The sequence below is a fragment of the Lithobates pipiens genome, unplaced genomic scaffold (assembly GCF_037356315.1).
Source record: "Lithobates pipiens isolate NorthernLeopardFrog02 unplaced genomic scaffold, aLitPip1_a1.2 Scaffold_27, whole genome shotgun sequence".
NCBI lineage: Eukaryota > Metazoa > Chordata > Amphibia > Anura > Ranidae > Lithobates > Lithobates pipiens.
This window is the reverse complement of record NW_027507788.1, coordinates 163,207,994-163,235,716: the sequence shown is the minus strand read 5'-3', so window position 1 is coordinate 163,235,716 and position 27,723 is coordinate 163,207,994. Positions and strand designations below refer to the sequence as shown.

General features: G+C 42.2%; 2 protein-coding genes across 4 annotated transcripts in view; one reads left to right on the top strand and one right to left on the bottom strand.

The window, feature by feature from the left end:
- The window catches only part of LOC143934323 (uncharacterized), a 532,031-nt gene that overhangs the window by 130,577 nt on the left and 373,731 nt on the right, over nt 1-27,723 (top strand). The window lies entirely within an intron of this gene.
- LOC143934322 (CMP-N-acetylneuraminate-beta-galactosamide-alpha-2,3-sialyltransferase 4-like) overlaps nt 1-27,723 on the bottom strand; it is a 308,070-nt gene that overhangs the window by 29,405 nt on the left and 250,942 nt on the right. For both annotated transcript variants that reach the window (XM_077457838.1, XM_077457839.1), the window contains 2 exons: nt 25,375-25,564; nt 11,495-11,635 (listed from right to left, as the gene is read on the bottom strand). In XM_077457838.1, coding sequence (XP_077313964.1) covers nt 11,495-11,635; nt 25,375-25,564 — 331 coding nt within the window. The remainder of the gene's footprint in view (nt 1-11,494; nt 11,636-25,374; nt 25,565-27,723) is intronic.

The following is a 27,723-nucleotide window of genomic DNA, read 5'->3' as shown; positions in this document are numbered from 1 at the left end:
ACAGCCACCATGCCCATCAAATGCAGCCACTGTGCCATCAAACGCAGCCACTGTGCTCAATAATTGCAGCCACTGTGCCATTAAACCCAGCCACTGTGCCATCAATTGCAGCCACCATGCCATCAAACACAGCCACTGTAAAGCATCCTCAGTAAAGCAGATGAAAAGTTATTTTTAGAATGTGTGAAAATAAAACTGTCTTGTCAATGCAGAGTTAATATGGCCTTTGGACTCTTAGATTTGGTGGGGGTGCATTGTTGTTAGGTTTTTCATATATATATATATATATATATATATATATATATATATATATATATATATATATATATATATATATATATATATATATATATATATATATATATATATATATATATATATATATATATATATATATATATATATGAAAAACCTATATATAAACTGTACCTGATGATCCTGCTCCTCGCCTTGGTGACAAATTGGTAAAGGCAGCAGGACTCAGTTGGAGAAGCAACACATGATGTTCTAGCTCTGCCCTGCAGTGCAATCTGGGAGTTGTAGTCTCTGCAGAGCACAGGCACCAGACGGCCATGTTAAAGTCTATGTGCCTGTGCTCTGTGGGAGAACTACAATTCCCGGCATGCAATGGGGCCGCCGTTAGGGGAAGGAAGGGCTAGGACTCGGAGGACAGCGCTGCTGCTATTGGACACACAGGCAGCCTAAGCCATGCATATTAGACAGTCGGACATACTCTTATCACCCCCCTCATCCACCGCCGCGGAGCTCACTCTGTCTGCAGCTGTGTGCAGCGCGCCCGCCGCTCGCTCACCCCGCCGTTTGAGAGACACTCCACACAGCAGCAGACAGTGCAGCACAACACCTCAGAGACAAATTAGGCAATCGCTCGATGGCGAGGCCCTTCCTGTGGGCGAGGCCTAAGGCAATCGCCTAATTTGCCTAATTAAAGAGCCGCCTCTGAGCAAAGGTTCACTGACATATAGCGCTGCTTTCCAGTGTGCCAGTGGAGTGGTGTGACAGGGTTATAAATCCATACATGAATAAAGTGACTGGTGCTAATCCAAAATTAAAGTGCAACGCACATAAGATAACATAAATTCATATAACGTTCATCTCCCAAAATAGTGCTTGCTTGTGATGGCATTGATTTAAATATATAAGTAGTGTCCTGGTGATAGAAACACACCCCAAATCAGTGTTGACAAATGGGCTCACACCACACTTGCCAGAAAAATGTGACCCCTTTTCTCAAAGGTCGTTAAACAAGCTTAAGGTAAGTGTATCTCTGGATAAGAACACTTACAATGCAATAGTAGATAACCAGCATCATTGAAATCTGGGAATGCCGATTTGCATTCCACCAGCATGTCAACAAGCGGAATTGACTTGAGCCAGAAAGTCCCACCCTACGTGTCCATAAACGTCTGCGTCTTAAGGGGTGACTGGTCCGTCACCTCCTAATCTATCCTATTTACCACTTCTATTGATAATGTATAATCCAAATTAAAAATGACTATTAATATGCCCTCTTACTTTATCATTATTAGCACCAAGAGCCATATTAAAGCAACTCTGGATAATTTTTTTTTCCATGTCCTTGTTGCTGATCTCCTACCTTCACCAAGTTTGCAATCCATGTTCTTCTGAGCTCTGTAGTTCCTCTGTAACAGGCTTCTGAACGTGCTGAAAAAAACTTTATTGCCTGCTGACATCCTGTTTGTAAGATTGCTGGCTTCTATCCCTCTTCTAAGCTCAGCCAGCGGTCTGACACACCCCCTTTTAGTCCTCTGAAAGAGCAGGGAGGAAGCAGACATGTTGGTGGAAGGGGTCTCGCAGCCCCGGTCTGTGCCGCCCATGGAGAAGAAGTCCTCCTCTCTCCTAACTCCTCCCTGCCAGCAATCCACCCCCCTACCTGCTATCTCTGTGCAGAGCGGGGTTTATTATTAGAAATCAGTTGTATGACTCGGCGTGGATGTCCTGCAGTGTTAGGTATAGTATATTAGAACACCGACCGCTGATGTCTGCCGCCCTCCAGTATTGGCACAGTGCTGTGTCGATCATAATACTGTGAGGCGGGACATCAGCACACGGTGTTCATGTATACAATACCTGACACGTGGGAGATCCCCGCTGTCATACAACTGATTACTAATAATAATCCCCACTCTGCATTGGTGGTCCCTGACAAGCTGTACTGGTGGGACAGACATGCTACACTTGTGATCCCTGACATTTGGCACTGGTGGTGGTCCCTGACATATGGTTCTGGTGGTGGTCCCTGACATTTGGTTCTGGTGGTGGTCCCTGACATTTTGGTTCTGGTGGTGGTCCCGGACATTTTGGTTCTGGTGGTGGTCCCTGACATTTTGGCTCTGGCGGTGGCCCCCGACATTTGGGTTGAGTTGGTCCCTGATATTTGGCACTGGTTTGCCATTATATTAAAATGATTTGCGTTTACAAGACTGTAACCCATCATACAGTGTGTGTGTTATGTATGGCTTGCTGGCTGCAGAATGAGGGGTATAATTAATGTTGAAGTGGGCGAGTTCACATTTACATATACAAGCCTAGTGTACCTCCCACATTCACTCCCATCCCAAGTATTCATGGGAAATGTAGGCTGATTACAGGTAGAGAGAGAGAAGAGGATATGATGCAATCACTGTTCTAAGAGATCCTCCCTGCCAGAAAAGATGCATTTTTTTTGAATCACAGAGCTGACTTCCTAAAAATGTATTCAGTCATATCTCTTAAATGGTAAGAAATTTCACAAATATAATAACTGTTTAGGTGTGTGTGTGTGTGTGTGTGTGTGTGTGTGTGTGTGTGTGTGTGTGTGTGTGTGGGTGGGGGGGGGGGGGGGGGTTTGTGGTATAATACAACCATAACATATTGCAATAATATTAAAAAATTTACAGCTACAATTTATAGTAGTAGTAGAGGACCCAATTATCACAAATTCCACTTTGATTAGATTAATATAAAATTACAATTATATAAAATATGAATTAATCAAATTACTTATAAAAATGTACATTTCATAACCAAAAATTAATAAAACAATTTAAGACACTGCCAACTTTCGTGCCAATTTGCTATAAAGTATTAAGCTCAAAAATCCACTTGGTTTCATTCAGGGATACTGCCTATTGCAACCCCTCCCATCCCTTTTGATTTTATCTATGCTGCAAAATGTTGGTAAATTGGGGTCCCTATTGTGATGGATTTTTAAGTGATTTGACCCACTATGAATGTGTACAAGTGTACCTCTGCGCTACCCCAGTTTAGAAAAATTAAACAATTGCTTCAATGATCAACGTAAGTGGCCTACTGGCTAAATAAATGGTGAAAAACAATAATATATTATTGTTGATAGATGAGCTGCTGCATTCACTTAGTTGTGTTCCCACAGTATGTAAACAGTATAACAATGTGAAAATTGGTGCTGCGCAGGCTCTTGAAGTGTATAACCAACTTTCGGGCACACATCACTTCTGCTCGTTGGAATGCAGGTGGAACTCAAATGGGCATTCTGGGATTTCATTGATGCTGTTTTTTTACTATTGCATTGTAAGTGTGTTTTTATATATTTTTGGAATAAATTCTTTTAAGTACTACACAATGAAGGAATTATTTATGTCTTCCCCCTTGCCAACAAGCCATTAAGGATTTAGAAGAACCATTTTAAAAGCAGTAATCTACTCAGACCATCGAGGGTGGATTAGTTCCAGTTCCTATCCAGAGATGCACTTATCTCAAGCTTTTTTGACCTCCTTTGAGAAAAGGGGTCAAATGTTTCTATTAAGTGTGGTGTGAGCCCATTTGTCAACACTGATTTGGGGTGCGTTTCTATCCCCAGAACACTACTTATATTATTTCATCACCGCTATCACAAGCAAGCACTATTTTGGAAAATCATTGTTTTTTTTTTTTTCAAGTTTTTAAAATTCATACAAAACAAATTCAGTCAGAGCCGGGTTGCCACTACCGGCCCTACTTATGCCTATACCAACAGTCTAAAATGAATACCTCCCTCCCCCCCCAAAAAATTCTTTCCAGTATACTTTTATTTTAGGGCAAGCCCACCATATATGTAGCATAGTTCCAATTTCTGCACATCCCCTCCAGCATAATTTAGAGGTATCCCTTTGATAGTGGTGTAATTTATCTGGAGATGTACCAGTGTGCCAAGCACTTGTAATTAATTGCTGTCGAGCTACAATCAGATGATGTAGCATGTGTCAATCGTAATATTTTACAAACATCTACCTCCATATCGCCTGTTCCCATCTCTTCCTCCCATTTTTTGATAAATGCCCCAATATTTTTAATCCATTCAGAATTTTATAGATCCTTGAGATTCCTCTCCTTCCGTCTGTCGTTGAGCACAGCCGCTCTAGTGGGAGCAGGCTGTCCTCCAAACTGATCGGTTGGGGAAGGAACTCCACAAAGTGTTTCAACTGTGCATACCACCTGTTTACTTCCAATAAATCTTTTTTTAATCAATTCCTGAAAAGTGTATATTTTACCATTCACTGTAATATCTTTTAATTGTGCGTCTTTTTGCTTAATCCAATTACCAAACAGACTCTTTCCCTGGTGCAAAATATGTGTCGCTTAATGGTATCCGAGGGGAATTATATCCCCACTTTTCCCTTTTGTGTACCGTGTCCCACATTGCCATTGCTTTCCGCGTGATCGAGTGAGTGTGCTCATCTCTCTTATGTGTGTCGGAATCCATATCACTTTCCCTAGGATAACCTTACTAATCCTACTTTAAAGTTTGACTCGCCTTTTTTCTTCTTCTTTTTTTTTTTTTTTACCCATTCAACCACCCGTGACATAAGAATTGCAATATAATAGGTTTTTATATCCGGTACCCCCAAACCACCTTATGCCTTATCTCTCGTTAGAACCACCTAACTTATACAGAGCTTTTTGTTCTGCCGAATAAACCTACGTAGTAGCGTATTTAATATTTTGAAATGTTTCTGGGATGAAGATTGGTAACATTTGCATCTTGCATAATATTTTAGGGAGGATCATCATTTTAAATCCGTTTATCCTAGCAATCCAAGACCTTTGTCTAGAAGCGATTTTATTTAAATCGGTTTTGATATCAATTAACAGCAGAATAAAATTTTGTTGGTAAATGGTCTTAAGTGAGGATCTTATTTTAATTCCTAAATACTTTACCTCGGTGTCCCTCCATATAAATGGGAAGTCGTGTTTGTAAATACGTTCCTCCTGTGGCTTAACACTTATGTTAAGCATTTCCGATTTTGAAGGGTTCATTTTGAAATTATCTACATTGCCGTAGATTTTTAACATTTTCAGTAGGTTAGGGAGGGTTATCCTAGGATTTGTAACGTAAAACAAGATGTCGTTGGCATATGGCGCTAGTTTATGTTGCTCCTCAGCAATCTGTAGCCCCCTAATGTCTGGATTTTGTCTAACCCCTGTCAACAACGGTTCTAATGATAGGACAAACCATAATGGGGACAGGGGACAACCCTGTCGAGTCCCATTATACATTTCAAAGGACCCTGATACTGTCCCATTAATTTTGACCCTTGCTGTAGGGTGAATATATAGGGCATTTATACAGCGCATCATCTTAGGGCCAACTCCAAATGCCTCCAATGTGTTCTGCATAAATTCCCAGTCTGCTCTGTCAAACGCTTTTTCGGCGTCTATAGACAGTAGCAGTCCTGGGGATTTACTATCTTTTTTTCTTTTGTATTAGAAAAAGAGTTCTAATACCATTATCCCTAGATTCCCTGCTTGGGAGGAAGCCCACTTGGTCAGTGTGCACCAAGTCATTCATTAATGTCTTCATTCTGCCTGCTAGTATCTTCGCGAACAACTTTACGCCTGCATTTAATAGGGAAATGGGCCGATAGCTTGAACACAATGAGGGATCCTTTCCTTCCTTTGGGATGATGGTAATCGTGGCCTCTAGTGCTTCACGTCATATTTCCCATTTAGCGCCTATCCTAGTCATATAAGAACAAATCTTGGGGTCTAAAATGTCACTGAACTTTTTGTAATATACGGTCGACAACTCATCTGGACCTGGACTTTTCTTGGTTGGTGACTCTTTTATTTTTATTTTTTTTTAAGATTTTAAATCTCTGCTTCCATTATGGGATCCTCCTAAGGAGCTAAGTTTATCTGGGGGTATTTTTTTAGGCCAATTTCATTTAACATAACTCTAGTGTTATCTAGCCTATTTTTTATCTTTTCTGGGGGATCTTTTTGAGTTATCGAGTATAGTTTCCCATAATAATCTTGGAAAGCTTGCGTTATATCTGGGGTTGAGTAAACCTTTTTCCCGTTACCAGTTTGTATACAGTCAATAAAATTGGCCCTAGTTTTCTTTTTTAACATTTTGGATAGATATTTATCTGACATATCTCCCCATTGGTACCTCTTTCTTGAGCCGATAGAGCGTTCTGTTTTCCTGTTCGATAAGATCTTTTAGTTCCTTTCTTTTTAAGATAACTGCCAGTTCTGTTCCGTGGTCACCTGTATTTTTATGACTCTGTTTGAATTTCTTTATATAACTCTTCACCTTTCTGCCTACTCTCCTTTTTTTTTTTTTTTTTTTCGCTGCTCCTATTGTGATCAAGATCCCCCTAATATAGGCCGTGTGGGCCTCCCATACTGTGGCTTCTTATATATCGTCTTAACTATTTTGTTTTAAAATACAGCTCTAGCTCTTTTTTAATCCTTTCTTTGACCTCTATATCCTGTATCAGTTCTTCATTCATATATTATTTTGTACATCCTCTATTTTTAGTTTTATTGATACTGGGGCGTGATCTGACAAGGTCACAATTTCTTTGTTTGAACTTATCACCGTGTTCAGCATCCTATGTTCTACCAAAAATGTATCAATTCTCGAGTACGTCCCGTGTACGGTGGAGTGGAACGTATAGTTACATACTTGTGCATGTTGTATTCTCCATACATCCATTAATTGATGTTGGTATAGTTTCTTTTTAAGTGACTTCCACTGTGCCATCCCAGTCCACTGTGCACGGGACGTACAGTCCACTTCAGGATCCAGACAGAAATTAAAGTCCCCATGATTGATCCACCTATCTTAAAAGCCATAAACGTCTCCACCACCCCTTTTAAAAATGTTATTGGGTTCCTATTGGCTCCATAGATATTTGCTATGGAGTACTCCACATCATTTATCATTTATTCTACCCACATCCATCGTTCTATAACCATCTCATCATTAGGACCCCTATTGTTTGTCTATCCTCCATGTTTTCTATCTTTGTGGGCATTCAATAGACGTTATTTTTTTACTCTTCTGGACCTTGGCGTTTTGGCACTTCTGATATCCCATTTACTTTAAATCGGAGAGAAACACCACCCAAACCCATCCGATTTGATATAGAAAGCAAATAGAAAGGGCCTATGCATGGAACACTCCAACCATGGACTAGCCAAACATCCCACAGTGGAATAAAGGACTATCTTGATACCCAGAAAATGTAACAAATATGGTTAAAATTGTTTTTATTTAACCACTTCCCGACCAGCGCACGATGATGTACGTCGACAGAATGGCACGGGCAGGCATATTGGCGTACATGTACGTCCAATATTCGTTGCCGCCGTGCCATCGGGAGCGCGCCGCCGGCGGCGCGCTCCCGCGCTGGTCGGGACCCCCGTGAGTCCGGTCGCGGGACCCGCGGACTCGATCGCCGCGGGCATCCCCGCGATCGTCTCACGGCGGCCGAATGGAGGAAATGCTGTATAAACAACATTTTTCCATTCTGCCTAGCAACTAGTGACGCTGATCTCTGCTCCATGTGATTGGAGCAGAGATCAGTGTACACTAAATGAAAGCCCAACCCCCCCACAGTTAGTAACACACCCCTAGGAACACTTAACCCCTACACTGCCACCCACCGGTTAACCCTTTCACTACCAGTGTCATTTACACAGGAATCACTGCATTTATATAGCAGTGATTACTGTATAAATGACAATGGTCCCAAAAATTTGGCAAAAATGTCTGATGGGTCCCCGACAATGTCGCAGTCACAATAAAAATCGCAGATCGCCGCCATTACTAGTAAAAAAAAAAATAATAAAAAATTATTAATAAAAATGCTATAAAATTATCCCTATTTTGTAAACGCTATAACTTTTGCGCAAACCAATCAATAATCGCTTATTGCGATTTTTTTTACCAAAAATATGTAGAAGAATACGTATCGGCCTAAATTGAGGGAAAAAAAAGTTTTTTTATATATTTTTGGGGGATATTTATTATAACAAAAAGTAAAAAATAATGCGTTTTTTTCAAAATTGTCGCTCTATTTTTGTTTATAGTGCAAAAAATAAAAACCGCAGGGGTGATCAAATACCACCAAAAGAAAGCTCTATTTGTGGGAAAAAAAGGACGTCAATTTTGTTTGGGAGCCACGTCGCACGACCGCGCAATTGTCAGTTAAAGCGACGCAGTGCCGAATCGCAAAAAGTGGTCTGGTCTTTGACCAGCAAATTGGTCCGGTCTGAAAGTGGTTAAACAAAGAAAAAATATATAAAATTAAAAGCATTTGTCGACAAACTACATAGTTACAGCACACAGTCGTGTATTTAGATGGTATGATTAATGTCCAAGTTGATCATATTTTTCAACTAGTTTTGTGACTTTTGTCGCTTCTTCAGGAAAATCTTGGTAACATCTATAATTAAACATATATCGTCAACATTGTTGATGGAATATACAGAACACATATCAAAGTTCTTATTGTACAGTGTGTTTTTATAATCATAGACCTTTTTAGTATTACAGAGCAAATGGCTCACCGCTATAAGGTACCAAGTTGCGGACCAAAATTGGAACACGGGTGGCCCCCACCCACTGGGCTTCCAATTTTGGTCCGCAACTTGGTACCTTATAGCGGTGTAGGAGGAAGCTCCTAAGGGCGGGCATGCACCTCTCCAGCAGACTTGGACTCCTCCCCCGTCTGGGAGAGGGCCTGGTCTGTTGCTTCCGATCACGTGGAAATCTCCATGGTGGTCGGAGGCTCGTGCGCGCTGCCACACAGTGGTGCATGCGCACGTGGAGCGGCGGACCCGGCGGTGTCATTGCTCGGCGCCGTTCGTTTGATGCCGCCGGGTTGGAGGTAAAAAGGGGAGCCATCATGGCCCCCTGTTAGAGCGGCTCCTCCACCTGGACGATGGCGCAGCAGACGGCGGCATAATCAATTCCCTTGTAACTACTTGCTATAGATCTAGCCTCTACTATATCTGGCCTCTAGCTCTCTCTCCATTGGGGGGTCCTAATGTGCTATATATTTGCCTTATTAGTATTAACAGCTCTAGCCAGAACGAATCCAAGGCATTCCTTGCCTCTGATATTGGGGACTGACGATAGGGGATTAACCCTATGTGACCATTATATTAAGCCGCCTTTCTAAGGACCGTCTGTGATTATTGCAGTCATCTGTAATGTGGACTCTACCCTGATATTTGCTGATAAGTATATCGGTATGCAAAAAAAGCCCATTGAACTGTCTCTAAATATATTAATTTTTAAATGATATAATAATATATTAAGATTGACGATATTGGTGTTATTTTCCTTTTCCAGCCGGCTCTATTTACATAAACCTCCCGTGTCTGCCCCGAGGGTGGCTAAGCCCAATGGGTGGGGGCCACCTGTGTTCCAATTTTGGTCTGCAACTTGGTACCTTATAGCGGTGAGCCATTTGCTCTGTAATACTAAAAATGTCTATGATTATAAAAACACACTGTACAATAAGAACTTTGATATGTGTTCTGTATATTCCATCAACAATGTTGACGATATATGTTTAATTATAGATGTTACCAAGATTTTCCTGAAGAAGCAACAAAAGTCACGAAACTAGTTGAAAAATATGATCAACTTGGACATAAATCACACCATCTAAATACACGACTGTGTGCTGTAACTATGTTGTTTGTCAACAAGTGCTTTTAATTTTATATATTTTTTCTTTGTTTAAATAAAAACTATTTTAACCATATTTGTTACATTTTCTGGGTATCAAGATAGTCCTTTATTCCACTGGGGGATGTTTGGCTAGTCCATGGTTGGAGTGTTCCATGCATAGGCCCTTTCCCTATTTTTGCTTTCTATACCAAATTTATGAGGAGGAGGATACCGACTACATTATTACTATATTTTTGCTAATCTAGGCACATTCATTCATTATCCCATCCCATTTGATGTGTTCTGGCATAAGTTCTCCTCGGTCCTGGATGGCTGAATTTGTGGGGGGACACTGCCCTGATCAGGTGAGGGGGAGGTCTCTCCGTCCGATGGTCTAGCGGTTGAAAATCCCTCAGGCTTTTGGTGTATATCTCTCCCTGTTACCGCCGCTTGGGGGGGGGGGGGGGGTTGGTTGTGCTGGTACTCTATTGCACACTTTCAGTCACCACACAGCCCCCATCCATCTGGTTGGGACTGTCCATTCTGCTCTACGTTCCTTGCTGGCTCCAAGCCAATCGTTGCTCCGGCAGCGGGGGGAGTGTCGGGGAATTATTCAGCTGCACAGCCGTGCCATTTCCCATAGGATGCTCAGGACACCTTGCGAGGGGAACTAGGTGAACTGGTTGGGTACTGGCCGAGGGTGAGGAGAAATCCTCTCCTCGGCGTTAAATCTCGGGGGGGTTTTGTGGGTCTCGAGCTTAGCAGCTGCACCTGTGTGATGCCCACATCAGACTCCTCCCTCCCTGAATTTATCTTATGCGATTTGCACTTTTTAATTTGGGATTAGCAACAGTCACTTTATTGATGTTTGGAATTGTATGGATTTTATGGCGCTTTAATATGCCATATATTAATTATTTGCACTTGGCACTTTTTAGTGGAATTCACATGCATTCATTTTTTAGTTTGAATACTTTTAAGTGGGATACACGATCTGTCTTTCAATATCATGCTATTTGTCCAGCTTTCAGCTGTAAGACACGCAGGTCTCTGTTAGAGGTTTGTTCCCATTGGTCTTCGTTTAATGTTTTGCGCAGAATTTCCTTATTATTTATAACAGCTCCTGTACTGTGATATGTCCTGCTCTCCACTCTGCAATTGGGGGGGGGGCGGGGGAGGCGCACAAGGCAAAAGGAGTGGAAAGACCAGGAATCCCGATTTACCTGTCGCCTGCCTGCATTCGACTGGTAGATCAAGATCGACTGCTTGCCGACCCCATACTAGAGAGTTCAGATCTACATGTAAATGCATCTCTTAATTTAAACAGCTAAAGCAAATGGGAATGTGCTCATAGGTGATGATATGATACCCAACTTCATCGAATATGCACATCCACTGCGCGGTACCACTTTAGTGCTGACTTATTCATCTCTGTTTTACTGGCTAGATGAAACTTTGTATTAATGTAGCACAAACATTGGTCTGTTTGTCTTTTTCAACATTTCCACAGTCCTCTTTATAAACCTGATTTTTCTAACCACTTACCGCAATAATCTTTTCTTTTGTCATATTTTTTCCAAGTAGATTTGTTGCAGCAACTTTCATAAAATAGGGATTTAGGATGCGGATGTTCTTGGACTTCACATTCCATATTAAAGGAGGTTTCTTCCAAAAGCCCTTTCTTATCTATGAAAATTGACCTAGAGTTTCAAAACGGCTCAAAAATCATGTTAGACCTTAATAGATTAAAAAAAAATATTCAGCATCTAAGCTTATTAGGGTGTGTTTTGTCAAATATATATTATATGTGTGTATGTATGTGTGTGTATGTGTGTGTATATATATATATATATATATATATATATATATATATATATATATATATATATAATATATTAGAGAGAGATGTACGCACACGCAATCTTACAAAAGTGAGTACACCCCTCACATTTTTATATCTTTTCATTCGACAACACTGAAGAAATGACACTTTGCTACAATGTAAAGTAGTGGGTGTACAGCTTGTATAACTGTAAATTTTCTGTCCCCTCAAAATAACTCAACACACAGCCATTAATGTCTAAACCGCTGACCACAAAAGTGAGTACATCCCTAAGTGAAAATGTCCAACTTGGGCCCAAAGTGTCAATATTTTGTGTGGCAAGTAACAAAAGTTGCAACAGCGCTCAAATGTAAACCATGTGAAGAAATATAAAAATAGAAATAAACAAACTGTCTGTTATCCCCAGTGCAGCTGAACAGTAACCATAACGGGAGGATATGGATGGCAACAGGAAAAAACAAAAAAATGTTAGCGCTCAATGGGTAACATTAGGTGAACTTAACACTGGCAGAAACCATGAATGGCAGGCAATGGGTTAAGCAAAATATTCCTTTCAAATTATGTTGATGAACCAAAACAAGTTTTATGAATAGCTCATCGTGACATTAAAACAAAGAATCCTCAAACATATAATGTAGATGACAAGAGGGTAAGCCTCAATTAACCACTTCAGCCCCCGGAGGATTTGGCAGCTCAATGACCAGAGCACTTTTTGCAATTTGGCACTGCGTCATTTTAACTGACAATTGCGCAGTCATGCAACATTGTACCCAAACAAAATTGACATCCTTTTTTCCCCATAAATAGAGCTTTCTTTTGGTGGTATATGAGTGCCTCTGTGGTTTTTATTTTTTGCGCTATCAATAAAAAAAAGCACCAATTTTGAAAAAAAAAAATATATTTTTTACTTTTTGCTTTAATATCCCTCAAAATTATATAAAAAAAACATTTTTTTTCCTCCAGTTTTGTATTCTACATATTTTTGGTAAAAAAATCGTAATAAGCATATATTGGTTTGCGCAAAATGTATAGCTTCTACAAAATAGAGCATAGTTTTATGGCCTTTTTACTATTATTATTATTATTATTTTTTTTTTTATCAGTAATGTCAGCGATCTGCAACTTTTATCGGGACTGCGACATTATGGCGGACACATTGGACGCTTTTGACACTACTTTGGGACCATTGTCTTTTATACAGCGATCAGTACTACCAAAATGCATTGATTACTGTGTAAATGACACTGGAAGTGAAGGGGTTAACCACTAGGTGGCGGTGAAGGGGTTAAGTGTGTCCTAGGGAGTGATTTTAACTGTTAAGGGGCTGGGCTTCAACACACAGGACAGCGATCACTGCTCTCGATGACAGAGAGCTGTGATCTCTGTCCTGTCACTAGGCAGAACAGGGAAATGCTTTGTTTACAAAAGCATCTCCCCGTTCTTCCTCTCCGTGACACGATTGCAGGCACCCGGCAACACGGCTTCTTAACAGGAACGTGCCTGTACTCCCTTTTACCTACCAGTGCCATTCTGCCAACGTAAATCGGCGTGCGCTGGTCTGCAACCGGTTAAATTAACCTACGGTGTCACTGGTGGTTCCCAGAGCAATGAGGAGCTCACGGTATCCAACAATGAAACACTGCAGCTTAGGAGGCGGCAATAATCCCTTTGCGCTGAGGGCTCCTGACCCGAGCGGTAGACTCGCTGGCCGGAGTGGTCTGGATGGCGTGCTGATGGAGGAAGACTGTGATCACGGCTGCGGTCAAAGTGCTGAACTGCTCTCCACAAGGCTGCTCACTGTGCAGGCTGACATGCAGATGGGTGAGGAGGGGAAAAACACAGACCATTGGCACTGGTAGGTCACTCTCCCTGGATAGATCCACAGCGAATGGGTCGGTGTGACAGGGATGTGGGGTAGAGCAGGGAGCTGCTGAAAACTCGAGCTATAAGCCAGGAAATCATACAGGGATCATACAGATGACGTAACGCCATGGTCAGGATATGGTGGCCGGAAGTCGGATATCCTCATTAACCAGCGTGAAGCACAGGCAGGAGGGTTGCCGTGAAGGAGTGTTTCGCGTGCATGCACTTTTTTCAAAGTCATGGGAACGGGCAACCCAATTGTTTACCTAAGGGAGGGTGGGAAAATGGACAGAGCAGAGCGGAACTGATGGCGTTAACTCATCATTGCTCTAGGTTAATTGTTCACAGGTGTATAAAAGTAGTTATACAAACTCCTCTAGGAGCTTGCTCCCTGATGGTGGCTTGCATGTGGGTTTTGTGAACACAAGTGGAATTTTGAACTAAAGTGGAGAGTTAATAACCAGGAGTTGTGCTTTTGACTGCTTCTGCTTGCAAGTGTTGTTTTTGGGGGAGTTTCCCCCCCCCCCCCCTCCTTTATTTGATACATTTACTAGCAGTTTTTAAAATACCTTTTTTGCCCCTCCTTTTTTCTGACACTTTTTTTAAACAGCATTTTTTTTCTTTTTTTTTTTTTCTTTCTTCCTGCTAATTTAGGGGAGGGGTTAATTGTTCACATGTTTATAAAAGTAGTTATACAAACTCCTCTAGGAGCTTGCTCCCTGATGGTGGTTTGCATGTGGATTTTGTGAACACAAGTAAGGAAGGAAGCAAGGAATTTTGAACTAAAGTGGAGAGTTAATAACCAGGAGTTGTAAACAGGAGTTAAGACAGGAGTCTCTAACCTGTAAGTAACATCTTAAACTTCCTTTAAGTAATTGTATTGTAACTGGGAGATGAGTGCTAGTAGGGTTGAAGGTTTTGCTCAGTGCACAGTGTGACACATGTATGCAAAACTGGTGCAACAGCTCCAGGATGCATACCGCTGTGACAGATGTGAGCAGGTTGCCCTTCTGGAAGCTCACATTAGAGATGTGGAGGAGCAGGTTGCAACACTGGGCAGAAAGGACAACCTTGAAAGGGGTCCTCTGCTCGCTGAGCAGGTGGTCAGTAGGGTTGATGTGGAGGGTGGAGGGGCAAGTCAGGATTATCAGATCGGAAGATGGGTTAATGTAGTTAGAGGCAGTGGAAGGGGCTCGCAGAAAAGGAAGGCCAGTCCTGTGTTTGTGCATCAAAACAAATTTGCAGAGTTGGGTGAAAATGTGGAGGTGGCAAACAGAGGTGGCAGCCCTAGATGTCAATGCTCCCCCTAACAACCGGGAGAGCAGCCCATCTATTAGAGTTGGTGAGGGGAGTGCAGGTAGGCCTAGACAGTTGGTGGTTATAGGGGATTCTATAATCAGAAGGACTGATAGAATAATTTGTCGCCAGGATCGCCTCAAGCGAATAGTTTGCTATCTCCCTGGTGCTAGGGTTCGGCATGTGGTGGACCAGGTGGATAAATTACTGGGAGGGGTTGGGTATGACCCAGCTGTCTTGGTCCACATTGGAACCAATGACCGTATACATGGAAGGTGGAGGCTCCTTAAGAATCAATTTAGAGAACTAGGCTGCAAGTTTAAGGGAAGGACCTCCAAGGTGATATTCTCTGAAATATTGCCTGTGCCATGCGCAACACAGGAAAGGCAGGGGGTGATTAGAGAGCTGAATGCATGGCTAAAGACCTGGTGTAGGGAGGATGGATTTGGGTTTTTAGAGCACTGGGCTGACTTTTCATTGGGGTGCAACCTATATGCTAAAGATGAATTGCACTTGAATGGAAGGGGGTCTGCTGTGCTGGGGGAGAGGTTTATGGGAAGGCTGGAGGAGTATTTTAACTAGGTTTGAGGAGGGTGGAATGGGGATAGATGGGGGTGGGATATGGCAGGTGACAAGAAATTTCCCATGTTGCAAACAGCCATTGAAAACTATAGTGCAATTTGTACTACTAAAAATAATATGAAAAACACCAGAGCAAAATGTAATAATGCATTTAAGTGTTTGTACACCAATGCCAGAAGTCTGCCAAGCAAAATAGGTGAGTTGGAAGTTGTGGTGCATGAGGAGAGCTAGGATGTAATCGGTATTGCTGAAACTTGGCTTCAATCCTCACATGGCTGGGCTATTAATATTCCTGGCTATGCACTCTTTCGGAGAGACATGGTAAAAAGGAAAGGTGGCGGGGTCTGTCTCTATGTGAGAAGTGATCTCAAAGCAAGTGTGAAAGAGGACCTGGTGGATGGAGAGTGTGATGAGTCTGAAGCATTATGGGTGGAACTGCATTTAGGTGGGTGTAGTTCAAAGTTAATCATTGGAGTTTGTTATAGACCACCCAATGTTAATGAGGAGGTGGAGACTCAGCTCCTTGCACAGATGGAAAGGGCTGCAAGGGCTGGGACAGTGATAATAATGGGGGATTTTAACTACCCAAAAATTGACTGGAGTAATGGCACTGCTGGGACAGTTAAAGGGCAAACATTTATAAACCTATTACAGGACAATTTTATGGTCCAGTTTGAGACCCCAACTAGGAATGAAGCTCTGATGGACCTGGTAATCTCAAACCATGCAGAGCTTATTACTAATGTCCAGATAAAGGAACACCTGGGTAGCAGTGATCATAACATGATTTCTTTTGATGTTAGCGCTAAACAAGAAATACATACAGGTAAGATAAAAACATTTAACTTCAAGAGAGCAAATTTTCCAAGGATGAGGGCTGCTCTCCAGGACTTAGGCTGGGAGAGAATATTCGCTTCAATGGGCACAGAACAGAAATGGGAATTCTTCAAAAAGTCTGTTTGGGACCTCACTGCAAAGTATATTCCCATGGGCAATAAGTTTAAAAGGCTAAACACAAAACCTATGTGGCTCACGGCCAAAGTTAAAAAAGCTATAAACTATAAGAGGAGAGCTTTTAAAAAATATAAAAATGAAGGATCACTAGTGTCATTTAAATGTTACAAAGAATTTAACAGAATATGTAAAAAGGAAATCAAGGATGCAAAAATTCAAAATCAAAGACAGATTGCAAAAGATAGTAGGACAAACCCCCAAAAAATTCTTCAAATATATTAATAGTAAAAAGGTCAAGTCTGAGCATGTAGGCCCTTTACAAAATGATCTAGAGTGGGTGATTTGGGACAAAGAGAAGGCTAATTTATTAAATAATTTCTTCAGCTCTGTGTATACAAAAGAGCATGGGGGAGCGCATGTCCATAATGGGGGTGATAGTGACACAGCCCAAAATGATCCACACTGGCTCAAAAGTGATATGGTCCAGAAATATTTAGACAGAATAAAGGTGGGTAAAGCACCTTGCCCTGATGGAATCCACCCACGGATCCTAAAAGAACTGAGCTCTGTAATTTCAGAGCCATTGTATATAATTTTTAAGGACTCATTAATGACAGGAATAGTCCCACTGGATTGGCGCAGGGGGAACGTGGTGCCTATATTTAAAAAGGGATCTTTACCAAGTAACTATAGACCTGTTAGCTTAACTTCTATAGCTGGGAAGATACTGGAGCGTTTAATAAAAGATCACATCGAGTTCTTGCTGACAGCATGGATTCATGAAAGACAGACAGAAGTTGTCAGACAAATCTGATTTATTTTTATGAAGAGGTAAGTAAAACCTTGGACAGAGGGGTGGCGTTGGACGTGGTATACTTGGATTTTGCAAAAGCGTTCGATACAGTTCCCCACACACGGCTCATGTGTAAGGTAAAGTCTACAGGGTTGGAAATATCAGTTTGTAAATGGATAGAATTTTGGCTAAAAGACAGAATTCAGAGAGTAGTGGTTAATGATTCTTACTCTGAATGGTCTAAGGTTATCAGTGGTGTACCCCAAGGTTCAGTGCTGGGACCCTTACTTTTTATCATCTTTATAAATGATATTGGGTCTGGGATCAAAAGTAAAATTTCTGTCTTTGCAGATGACACCAAGATATGCGGTGGAATAACATCCTTACAGGATGTCTCCAATTTACAAGCCGACCTCAATAAACTGTTTAATTGGGCGACTATGTGGCAGATGAGGTTTAATGTTGATAAATGTAAAGTTATGCACTTGGGGGCTAAGAATATGCATGCATCATACATGCTAGGGGGAGTACAACTGGGGGAATCCATAGTGGAGAAGGATCTGGGGGTTTTGGTAGATCATAAGCTCAATAACAACATGCAATGCCAAGCTGCTGTTTCCAAAGCGAGCAAAGTCCTTTCTTGTATTAAGAGAGGTATGGACTCCAGAGAGAGAGATATAATTTTGCCCCTGTTCAAATCATTAGTAAGACCTCACCTGGAATATGCAGTTCAGTTTTGGGCACCAGTTCTCAAAAAGGATATCGGGGAACTGGAGACAGCGCAGAGAAGGGCAACCAAACTGATAAGAGACATTGAGGAGCTCAGCTATGAGGAAAGATTAGAGGAACTACATTTATTCACTCTTGAGAAGAGGAGAATAAGGGAGGATATGATCAACATGTGAAAATATATAAGGTGTCCATATAGTGAACTTGATGTTGAGTTATTCTCTGTACGGTCAACCCAGAGGACACGGGGGCACTCTTTACGTCTAGAGGAAAAGAGATTTCATCTTCAAATACGGAAAGGTTTCTTCACAGTAAGAGCTGTGAAAATGTGGAATAGACTCCCGCCAGAGGTGGTTCTGGCATGCTCAGTAGTTTGCTTTAAGAAAGCCCTGGATACTTTCCTGAATGTATATAATATAACTGGGTACTAACATTTCAAGTTAAGGTTGATCCAGGGAAAATCCGATTGCCTCTCGGGAGATCAGGAAGGAATTTATTTCCCCTGCTGTAGCAAATTGGAGCATGCTCTGCTGGGGTTTTTTTTTGCCTTCCTCTGGATCAATTGTGGGCATAAAATTGGGTATATTGGATTGTACGATTATTTTATATTTTATTTATTTGTTTTTAAGGTTGAACTGGATGGACTTGTGTCTTTTTTCAACCTGACTAACTATGTAGGTAATGCTATACAAACTGAAGGTGGACCTCCACCCTCAAGTGGAAGTTCCGCTCATTGGAACCCTCCCCCCTCTGGTGCCACAATTGTCACCTTTCAGGGGGGAGGGGGGTGCAAATACCTGTATAATCCAGGTATCTGCACCCACTTCCGGGATTAGCTAGCCGCAGATGCTCCGCCCCCCCCCCCCACCCCCCATTGTGTTCTGGGAAACGCACAGTTCCCAGGACACAACGGGGAACCAGTGAAGACGTGCAGCGTGACTCGCGTATGCACCTTAGGGATCCGGGCAGTGAAGCCGCAACGCCTCACTTCCTGATTACCTGACAGAGGATGGCAACGGGGGCAGCCGAGAGACGAGCTGTTGCTTGTCATCTGCTTCTGACATCGCTAGACCCTGTGTCCATTTATTAAAAGTCAACAGCTGCAGTATTTGTAGCTGCTGACGTTTAATATTTTTTTCAGGTGGCACTCCTCTTAAAGAGAGCAAATAGGAGTTCATAAAGATACTGTAAACAACACCATTACATTTCTCTTAAATGGCTAAAACCATTTTAAAAAACAATTCAAAATCAAATTGCCCAAATATATCAATAAAAAAATTTCAATTAAAAAAGGATAGATAAGAATAAAAATAAAATATATTGAAATAATAATAATGATAAGTAAACAAAAACAGAAAAACAACCACAGGACAATCGTAATGAACCATAGATGTTAAAAGATGTACTGGTAATATATTAAGACATGAAGAAACAGGGGTCTCAATAGATAATAGACACAACTATTAATGTTGTGGGAGAAGAGAAACTGAAGTGGATTAGCATATGTATATTCAAATGTGGGTGCATAAACTCCTGTGTGCAGGGAGCGAGCAGTGGACCCATAAAATATGTCACAACACGTGTCCAATTGCTAATCCTCTGTAAATGATGAATAATGCAAGGGAGGGACTGGATGAATAAGATTAAATACTGAATGAACTAAATTAAACTACATGTTTCCAGTTCCTCATTTAACCTTTTAGGAGCGAGGTAAACAAGCATGTCGATTCAGAATACGTCTCTTCTGCATAAGTGAGAAAATCTCTCATTTGCTGTCGAAGTTCCCTTGGGGAAGGTCTCTAACAAAAACTTATAAACATTTTATGTTATCGTTATGCACACTGTGAAAATGTCATGATACCCTGTGTTCATCACATCCTTTTTTAATGCACCTACGGTGATCTCCAATTCTTGCACGCTGGACACGTCTGGTGCATCCCACATACAAGAAGTCGCAGGGACAACGCATGATGTAGATATAAAACTCTGTCGAACATGTGATGAATTGTTTAAGTACGTTTTTTTTCTTTATTGGTGGTGATTTTATTGCTACCATGGGTGATAAATTGGCAAATCCTCTTTTTTTACATTGTAAGATGCCTGTTCTCTTATCAAAATATGGTTGAATGTCCAACAGAGATCTGGTATCTCCCACTCTTGAACAATTTCTCACTAATCTGTTGAATTGTTCCTTGGGGATAATCTTTTTCCATGTAAGGTGGTGACAACCCTTATAATGAAGATAAACGGTCCCTCTGGCATGCTTGACATAGTTTTTGTAAGGATCTTGCCCTTCTGGTGGGTTAGGACAAGATCCAAAAACACCAACTCTGTTGAGCCAAGTACATGTGTAAAAGATCAACCAAAAGGATTAGTATTACAATGGGCCACAAAGGAGGAGAACGCATCTGGGCCACTACTCCATATGAGCAAAATGTCATCAATGAATCCTCCAAAAAACACAACGTGCCTGGTGAATGGGTTGTTGGCCCAGATGTATTCCTCCTCCCAGTAGCCCATTGAGGTTGGCGTATACTGGGGAGAAATTTGCCCTATAGCAGTTCCCCTACACTGTAAGTAAAACTGTTCAAGAAATGTAAAATAATTACCGTATTACCGGGGTATAACACGCACTGCCGTATAACACGCACCCCAAGTTTAGGAGGGCTTTTTTAAGGAAAAAAGTTTTAGGAGGGAACTTTAAGGAAAAAAAACTTACATTTAAATGCCCGTCAATGCAGCCTTATCAGTGTGCATCTGCAGCCTTGTCCATCATTGCAGAATGATCAGTGTCATTTGCAGCTTGCCCAGCATCATTTGAAGCTTGCCCAGCGCTGTTTGCAGCCTTGCAGAGTGTCATTTGCAGCTTGCCAGTGTAATTTCCAGCTTGCCCAGCGCCGTTTGCAGCCTTGCCCATTTTTAAATATCCCGCCGCCGAGACAGACCGAGCGAGCGCCGCCGAAAAAGACAGAGCCGTCTGCTCGGCTCTGCTTGTAGTCCCGCCTCCCTGCTGTTTATGGAGCGAGCGCTGCCAAAAAAGACAGAGCCAACTCTACTGTGTATTCGGCTTGGCTCGGCTTGCAGAGCAACTGACCACATAGCGGAATGAGCAGCCATGATTACTAGAGGTGCACCGAATAGAAATTGTGGTGCTGAAACTGAAAAGGCAGGATGCACTTGGCCAAAAAACTGAAACAAAAAATTTGTTTTTGTTTTTTTTTTAAATATATTTTTATATATAATTTTATTATATTTGACTTTTTACCCACTAAAGCCCTGGAAGATTTGACTGTTCAATGACCATGCCATTTTTTGCGATACGGCACTGCGTCGCTTTAACTGACAATTGAACAGTCGTGCGATGCTGTACTCAAACAAAATTGACATCCTTTTTTTCCCACAATAGATTTCTTTTGGTGGTATATGATCGCTTCTGCGTTTTTTATTTTTTGCGCTATAAACAAAAGGGTGACAATTTTGAAAAAAAACACTATCTTTTACTTTTTGCTATAATATCCCACGTTTTTTTAAATAATTTTTTTCCCCTCAGTTTAGGCCCATATGTAGTCTTCTATATATTTTTCATTAAAAGAAAATCGCAATAAGCATGGCATATTTGGGGATTATTTAGCCTCTGTGTAGAGCAGAGTCTACGCCAGTCATGCCATTTAAGGGCTTATTGGCCCTCTTTTATTAAAAGTAAAAGAAAACAAGTCCAATAACAGGAGGGTTTCCCACACAGGGGTTTCGGCTTTCTACAGCAACAACGTAATAACAGAAAAATACCAAGCCACCTGGCTCTCTTCAGCAGTACTGCCGGTTAGGCTCTACACTGCAGCCCTCTTGGCCATATAACGGAGATCTCGTACAACTACTGTACCTCTTTTTATGTTCCTTGTTGCTCAGCCCACAGCTTTGGGCCCTCTGACTATACCATGCATGCTTCTCTTGCTTGCCTGGACTCCTCGGGAGGGTAGAGCCCAGAACCCTGGTCTTATATTTTATATTTTTTTACTAGTAATGGCGGCGATCTGTGATTTTTATCGGGACGAGATATTGCGGTGGACAAATTGGACACACTTGACACATTTTTGGGACCACTGACAATTATACAGCCATCAGTGCTATAAAATGCACTGATTACTGTATAAATGTCACTGGCAGGGAAGGGTTTAACACTAGGGGGTGATCAAGGGGTTAAATGTGTTCCCTAGGTGTGTTCTAACTGTAGGGGAGATGGGGCTGTCTAGGAGGAGAGCGAGAGATTGTTGTCCATACTTAGTATGAACCCACGATCAGTCTCTACTCCCCTGAAAGAACTGGGATCTGTGTGTTTACACACACAGATCCCGGTTCTCACTGTGTCACGAGCGATCGTCGGCAGGCTCGTCATCTCGCCTGCCAGGCACTTGCATTGGCTCCGGGCACCCTGCTGGCGTGCGCGTGCCCTTAGTGGTCGAAAGGCAAATCGGTATAAGGTAACATTGTTTTGCCCAGCCGTGCCATTCTGCTGCAGTAAAACTGTGGCGGCTGGTCGGCAAGCAGTTAATATCATCAATTCAAATGAAATTTGAATTAATTGTCGACCATTATTGGCACTTTAAGTGCAAGAATAGCACAAGAAAAATGTATCCCTTTTAAAATTCTATGTATGTCTGCATACTGGTCCTTTGGGCTTCCATCTGTCGGCTGGTGGTAATTTTTGTTGGGGGAATGGCAAACATTAACACTCCCCCGGGTTGGTCGGGTGGGTCTGGTGCACTTACCTCATCTATGGTGGGCAGCGCTTCTCCCGGGCTTCACTTCCCTTGCTTTGTTGAGGGCGACTGCTTTCCTTTCCCTTTTCTCTCCATGGGCGTTGTGTCGGCTTCCATTTTCTCCCTCCTCCTCGGTGGCCAATTGTGACTCTTCTCTTTTTGGCCAATCAAAATCAAATCAAAATCAATCTCAGACCTGCTTCTGATTAGCTGGATTGAGGATCAGTTAAAAAAGGGGGAGAATGGAGCACTGGTGGCAGCTGCTAGTGAAAAGTTCTGGGGCAGTAATAAAGCTGGAAAAGGGGGACAAAGCGATTTCCTCATAATTATAGAGCGTTTTGTCAGTTCAGACCTATAAGTTCTGGTGTGTGTTGCAAGCGGCAGCCAGCTCTTAAGAGCAGAAGGGACTCTGTAGCATAGGAGCGAGAGAGAGGTAGAGCAGTGCCGCTCTAAGAGTATTAAGTCCGTTTAAAACTTGGCTTTAATCATAATTAAAAAGTTTGCATTTGAGTAGATAAAAACAGGCATGGAATCGTTCTCTTTTAGCGTCCTCGGCTGTCCTCCGGTTTCCTGCTGGGCTGCGGTGAGGGGTCAGACCCCGTTCGCTTCCCGGTGTTGTCCATAGCTCCGGAGTATGTGTTTCCCACAGTAAGCACATCAGCAGGTACATTGGCGGGTGACAGCAGAGGCTTGAGAACGAGGGGCATGGCTATAGCGCTCGCATTCTGAGCATGCATGCTCCTTCATCATGCCTGATGAAGGCAAATGCACAAAAAACACACCTTCCAGTTCAAATGCATTAAAAGTGCTGCAAGAACGCATCATTAATGCACCTGTTAAGTTTTTGATGCACTTTTTCGAGTCACAAGACCTTTGAAAACACATCATAAGCACAACAAATCTTGGTAAAATCACTGCTAATTTGCAGTAAAATCACGGTGCATTTTTGGTGCCATTATTGGCACCTTTTTCTCTTATCTTATCGAATGGCGATAACACCATTTTCGGCCGAAATTTCAGTGCATCTCTAATGATTACAATGGTCAGCACGCCTAGGGGGGTGTGGGAACAGCCAGGATCAACCAGGTAAATTACAGCATAGAATGGGACAAATGACGCTGCACAAACACTGTGCTGTATATCGTGATTTAAAGGAACAAGTTTATTTTTTTTCTTTAGGGTTACAACAGCTTTAGGGGACACCACTCCCAAATATTTAAAAGATGTTACCAGGTTTATTTGAGAAGATTCGCCTTGGAGGGGCTCTCTAATGGGATGTAGAAGCATCATCACAGACATGTTCCATATATAAGAAAACCCAGGGAATCTCCCATAGATGTGAATTACTGCACTAAGGGAATGTGTGGCATCACCCAAAAAAAGGAGAATATCATTCATGTGCAGCTCGATCTTATCCTCCCTTAAAGATCTCTGAAAGCCCACTATTTGTGAGGAGTGGTCTGTCAAATAGTGGTAGCCAATGGCTCTAAGGCTAAGGGGCACCACTGCCGGGTACCTCTAAAAAGAGAGAACAGCTCAGCAAGCCTCTTGTTACCCTGTATACAGGCTGTTATGGATGCATAAGAGAGTGTAACCCAATTTATAAAATGTCGGCCAAAACCACATTTTTGTAATGCCTGCCAAAGAAAGGTAAGTAAGGTAACAGGGATACTACTTCTGAGAATATTGTATCTATATTTCAGTGTTATTACACAGATTTGTAGAGTAGTAAAGTATGCTATGAGATGCATGATCTACAACAATTTCTGGATTCTTTGACTCTACCGACTTTATCGGAGGTGGATTGCTCCCTATTAGATTCCCCTATCACCATGGAGGAGCTGCAGATAACGGTCGCCAGTATTACTAATAACAAGGTTCCAGGAGTCAAAGGGGTTGCCTAATAAAATATACCCTATAAAACCTACAGGGAAATCTGTTGCCTGAGCTTTTGGCTGTGTTCAATGAAGCAATTGAAATTGTCTCATTACTGCATTCTATGAGTGAAGCCTTCATAGTTGTATTGCTAAAACTGGATAAAAAAACCTCTTATTTCTGGAATCCTATTGCCTGATTTCTCTACATAGGGGTGGCATGAAAGTTTTAGGTAAAATACTAGCCAATTGATGATTTACTTTTATTGGAAAATTGATTCACCCAGATGAATTCAGTTTTATACTGACTAAATTCAATATTTTTTGTTTGTTTCTTAATGTGCAAAATCGGCTATTAATTTGGGCAACAGGCAATCCTTTCCTTGGATGCAGCCAAGGCTTTTATTATTGGTGTACATTTTTAGCAGTTAAAATATGGTTACCATTAAAATCCTGTATAGACTGCATTGCAACATTTTTAGAGAATGGCTTTTGTTGTGTTGAACGGGAGACACTTTTGTATGTGTTCACCTAAAGAGAAACATCCCAGCCATACCATTATCTTCATGGAGTTTGCATGTTCTCCCTGCACTTGTGTGGGTTTCCTCCCACACTCCAGCGACATGTTGGTAGGTTAATTGGCTCCTGCCTAAATTGGACCTGGCATGATGTGTATGTAAAACACTGTGTAAATGACCATATAAATACCTGTAATAAAAGTACGTATTACACACCCTCATTTCATTTTTTAGGATTGTTTTTATCCACTTAATGTCCAGACTCTTGAAAGGCACCAGTACCATCAGCGTATCTGGATTGTTGTCCAACACGGGGTCAGAGAAAGCAGATTCTGGGTAAAAGAAGCGAAAAGTTGTCTTGCTGCCAACGTCTCCCTCAAATTTGTGGACAGGTGCATTGTTCAGCCTGTAGAGAATTGTAACCGAGATCAAACATTGTGATTATTATACAGGATTTATTTAGCGCCAGCAGTTTGCGCAGAGCTTTACAATATAAAGGGAGACAAAACACCAACAGTACAATTCAAAACAAGAGGGTTAGAGGAGCCCTGCTCCTGGGAGCTTGGAATCTAAGGGGGAGGGGCTGGTGAAACAAAAGGTAGGGATTGGATATGACGTTGAGCACGCATGTGCACTCAACTTCTTTAGTCGACCATGGCGAGGCCTGTTCTGAGTGGAACCTGGCCTGTTAAACCGCAGTATGGATTTTGCCACCATGCTGCAGCTCAGTTTCAGGGTCTTGGCAAACTTCTTATAGCCTAGGCCATCTTTATGTAGATCTTTTCAGATCCTCAGAGAGTTATTTGCCATGAGGTGCCATGTTGAACTTTCAGTGATCAGTATGAGAGAGAGAGAGAGAGCGATGACACCAAATTTAACACACCTGCTCCCCATTCACACCTGAGACCTTGTAACACTGAGTCACATGACACCGGGGAGGGAAAGGGGCAAATTGGGCCCAATTTGGACGTTTTCACTTAGGGGTGCACTCACTTTTGTTGCCAGCTGTTTAGACATTAATGGCTGTGTGTTGAGTTACTTTGAGGGGACAGCAAATTTACACTGTTATACAAGCTGTACACGCACTACTTTACATTGTAGCAAAGTGTCATTTCTTCAGTGTTGTCACATCACTTTTGTGAGATATGTATGTCAGTAAGTTAGTAATGCGAGAGGAGGCTGAAAGTGAGGTGAGAAGTAGAGAGATAGATTTGTGTTTTGTCAGCATAAAGGTGGTACTAGAAGCCATGAGAGTTTATTAACAGACCAAGGGAGGAGGTGTAAATGGAGACGAGAAGGGGTCCGAGGACAGAACCTTGCGGTACCCCTACAGAAAAGTGGAGAGGAGGAAGCAGAGCTATAGGTCGCACTGAAGGAGCACTGCAATAGGTAGGAGGAGAACCAGGAGAGAGCGGAGTCTTGAAGGCCAAGAGTGGAGTTTTTTGAGAAGGGGGCGATGGTCAACAGTATGAAAGGCTGCAGAGAGGTTGCATAGTAGGAGTATAGAGTGGTGGCCATTGGTTTTAGCAGTTAGTAGGTCATTGGTGAGTTTCAGTAGGGCCGTTTCAGTGGAATGTAGCAAACGAAAGCCAGACTGTGTATAAGGGGTTAAGAAGGTTGTTGTCAGTGAGGTAGGAGTTAAGATGGTTATAGACTAAACGTTCTAAAAGTATTGACACAAACAGGAGCAATGAGATTGGTCCTAAGTTGTTCAGGCTGGTGGGATCCAGTGAGGGCTTTTTAAGTATGGGGGTGATGTAGAGAGGCACGTTTTAGAAGGGAGAGGGAGGTTGCGGTAGATATCAAGAGATTGAAGATGTGAGTGAAGGAGCATATGATAGAAGAAGAGGGTGACCATCGTCAATGTGAGGGAACATGATCCAGGGGATAGGTGGTAAGGCAGGCTTCTGAGAGAACTTTAGAGCCCTCTTCAGAAGTAGCAAAGTCAAGAGAGGAGAGTGTCGAGTGGATTTGTACAGGGTATGTTAAGTGGGTTTAAGTGTCTGTGCAGCGGAGAGGTCCATGCACATTGCATCAATCTTCTTTTTGAAGTGACTGGCAATCTCGTGAGCAGTGGGCGAGTTACTGGGTAGAGATGGTGGTGGAAGTTTATTTTACGTCAACACTCGCTCCAGTGCTGGTCTAGGTCTCCTAAGGTTTCTGGTGTTGGTCTGCCAGGGTTGTAATGGTCGGGCCTGACATCTTGTGTAGTGAGAGGAGCAAGAGTCCAGTGAGGATAAATGTGAACTGTTGTAGAGGGAGGTGGCCAGGTCAGGGCAAGACAGGGATGAGATTTTGTCATGTAGGTGGTCAGTTGCAGAGTAGAAAAGAGAACGAGTAAAATGGGGGGGGGGGGGGGGTGAAGGTTTCTGTGGGTAATTGTTTTCCTGTATGGTTTTGGAGATATTCCCCTCGCAACGAGACGCTGACTTCAGTGGCGCATGTGCACAGGGGATTCTCGGCTGAAAGCCTGGCAGATTCTGGACTTTGCCGGAAAGAAATCTCCCATGAGCATGCGCGGGAATGACGACGACGTGGCTCCAGCAACTCACAGCGCTGGAGCCA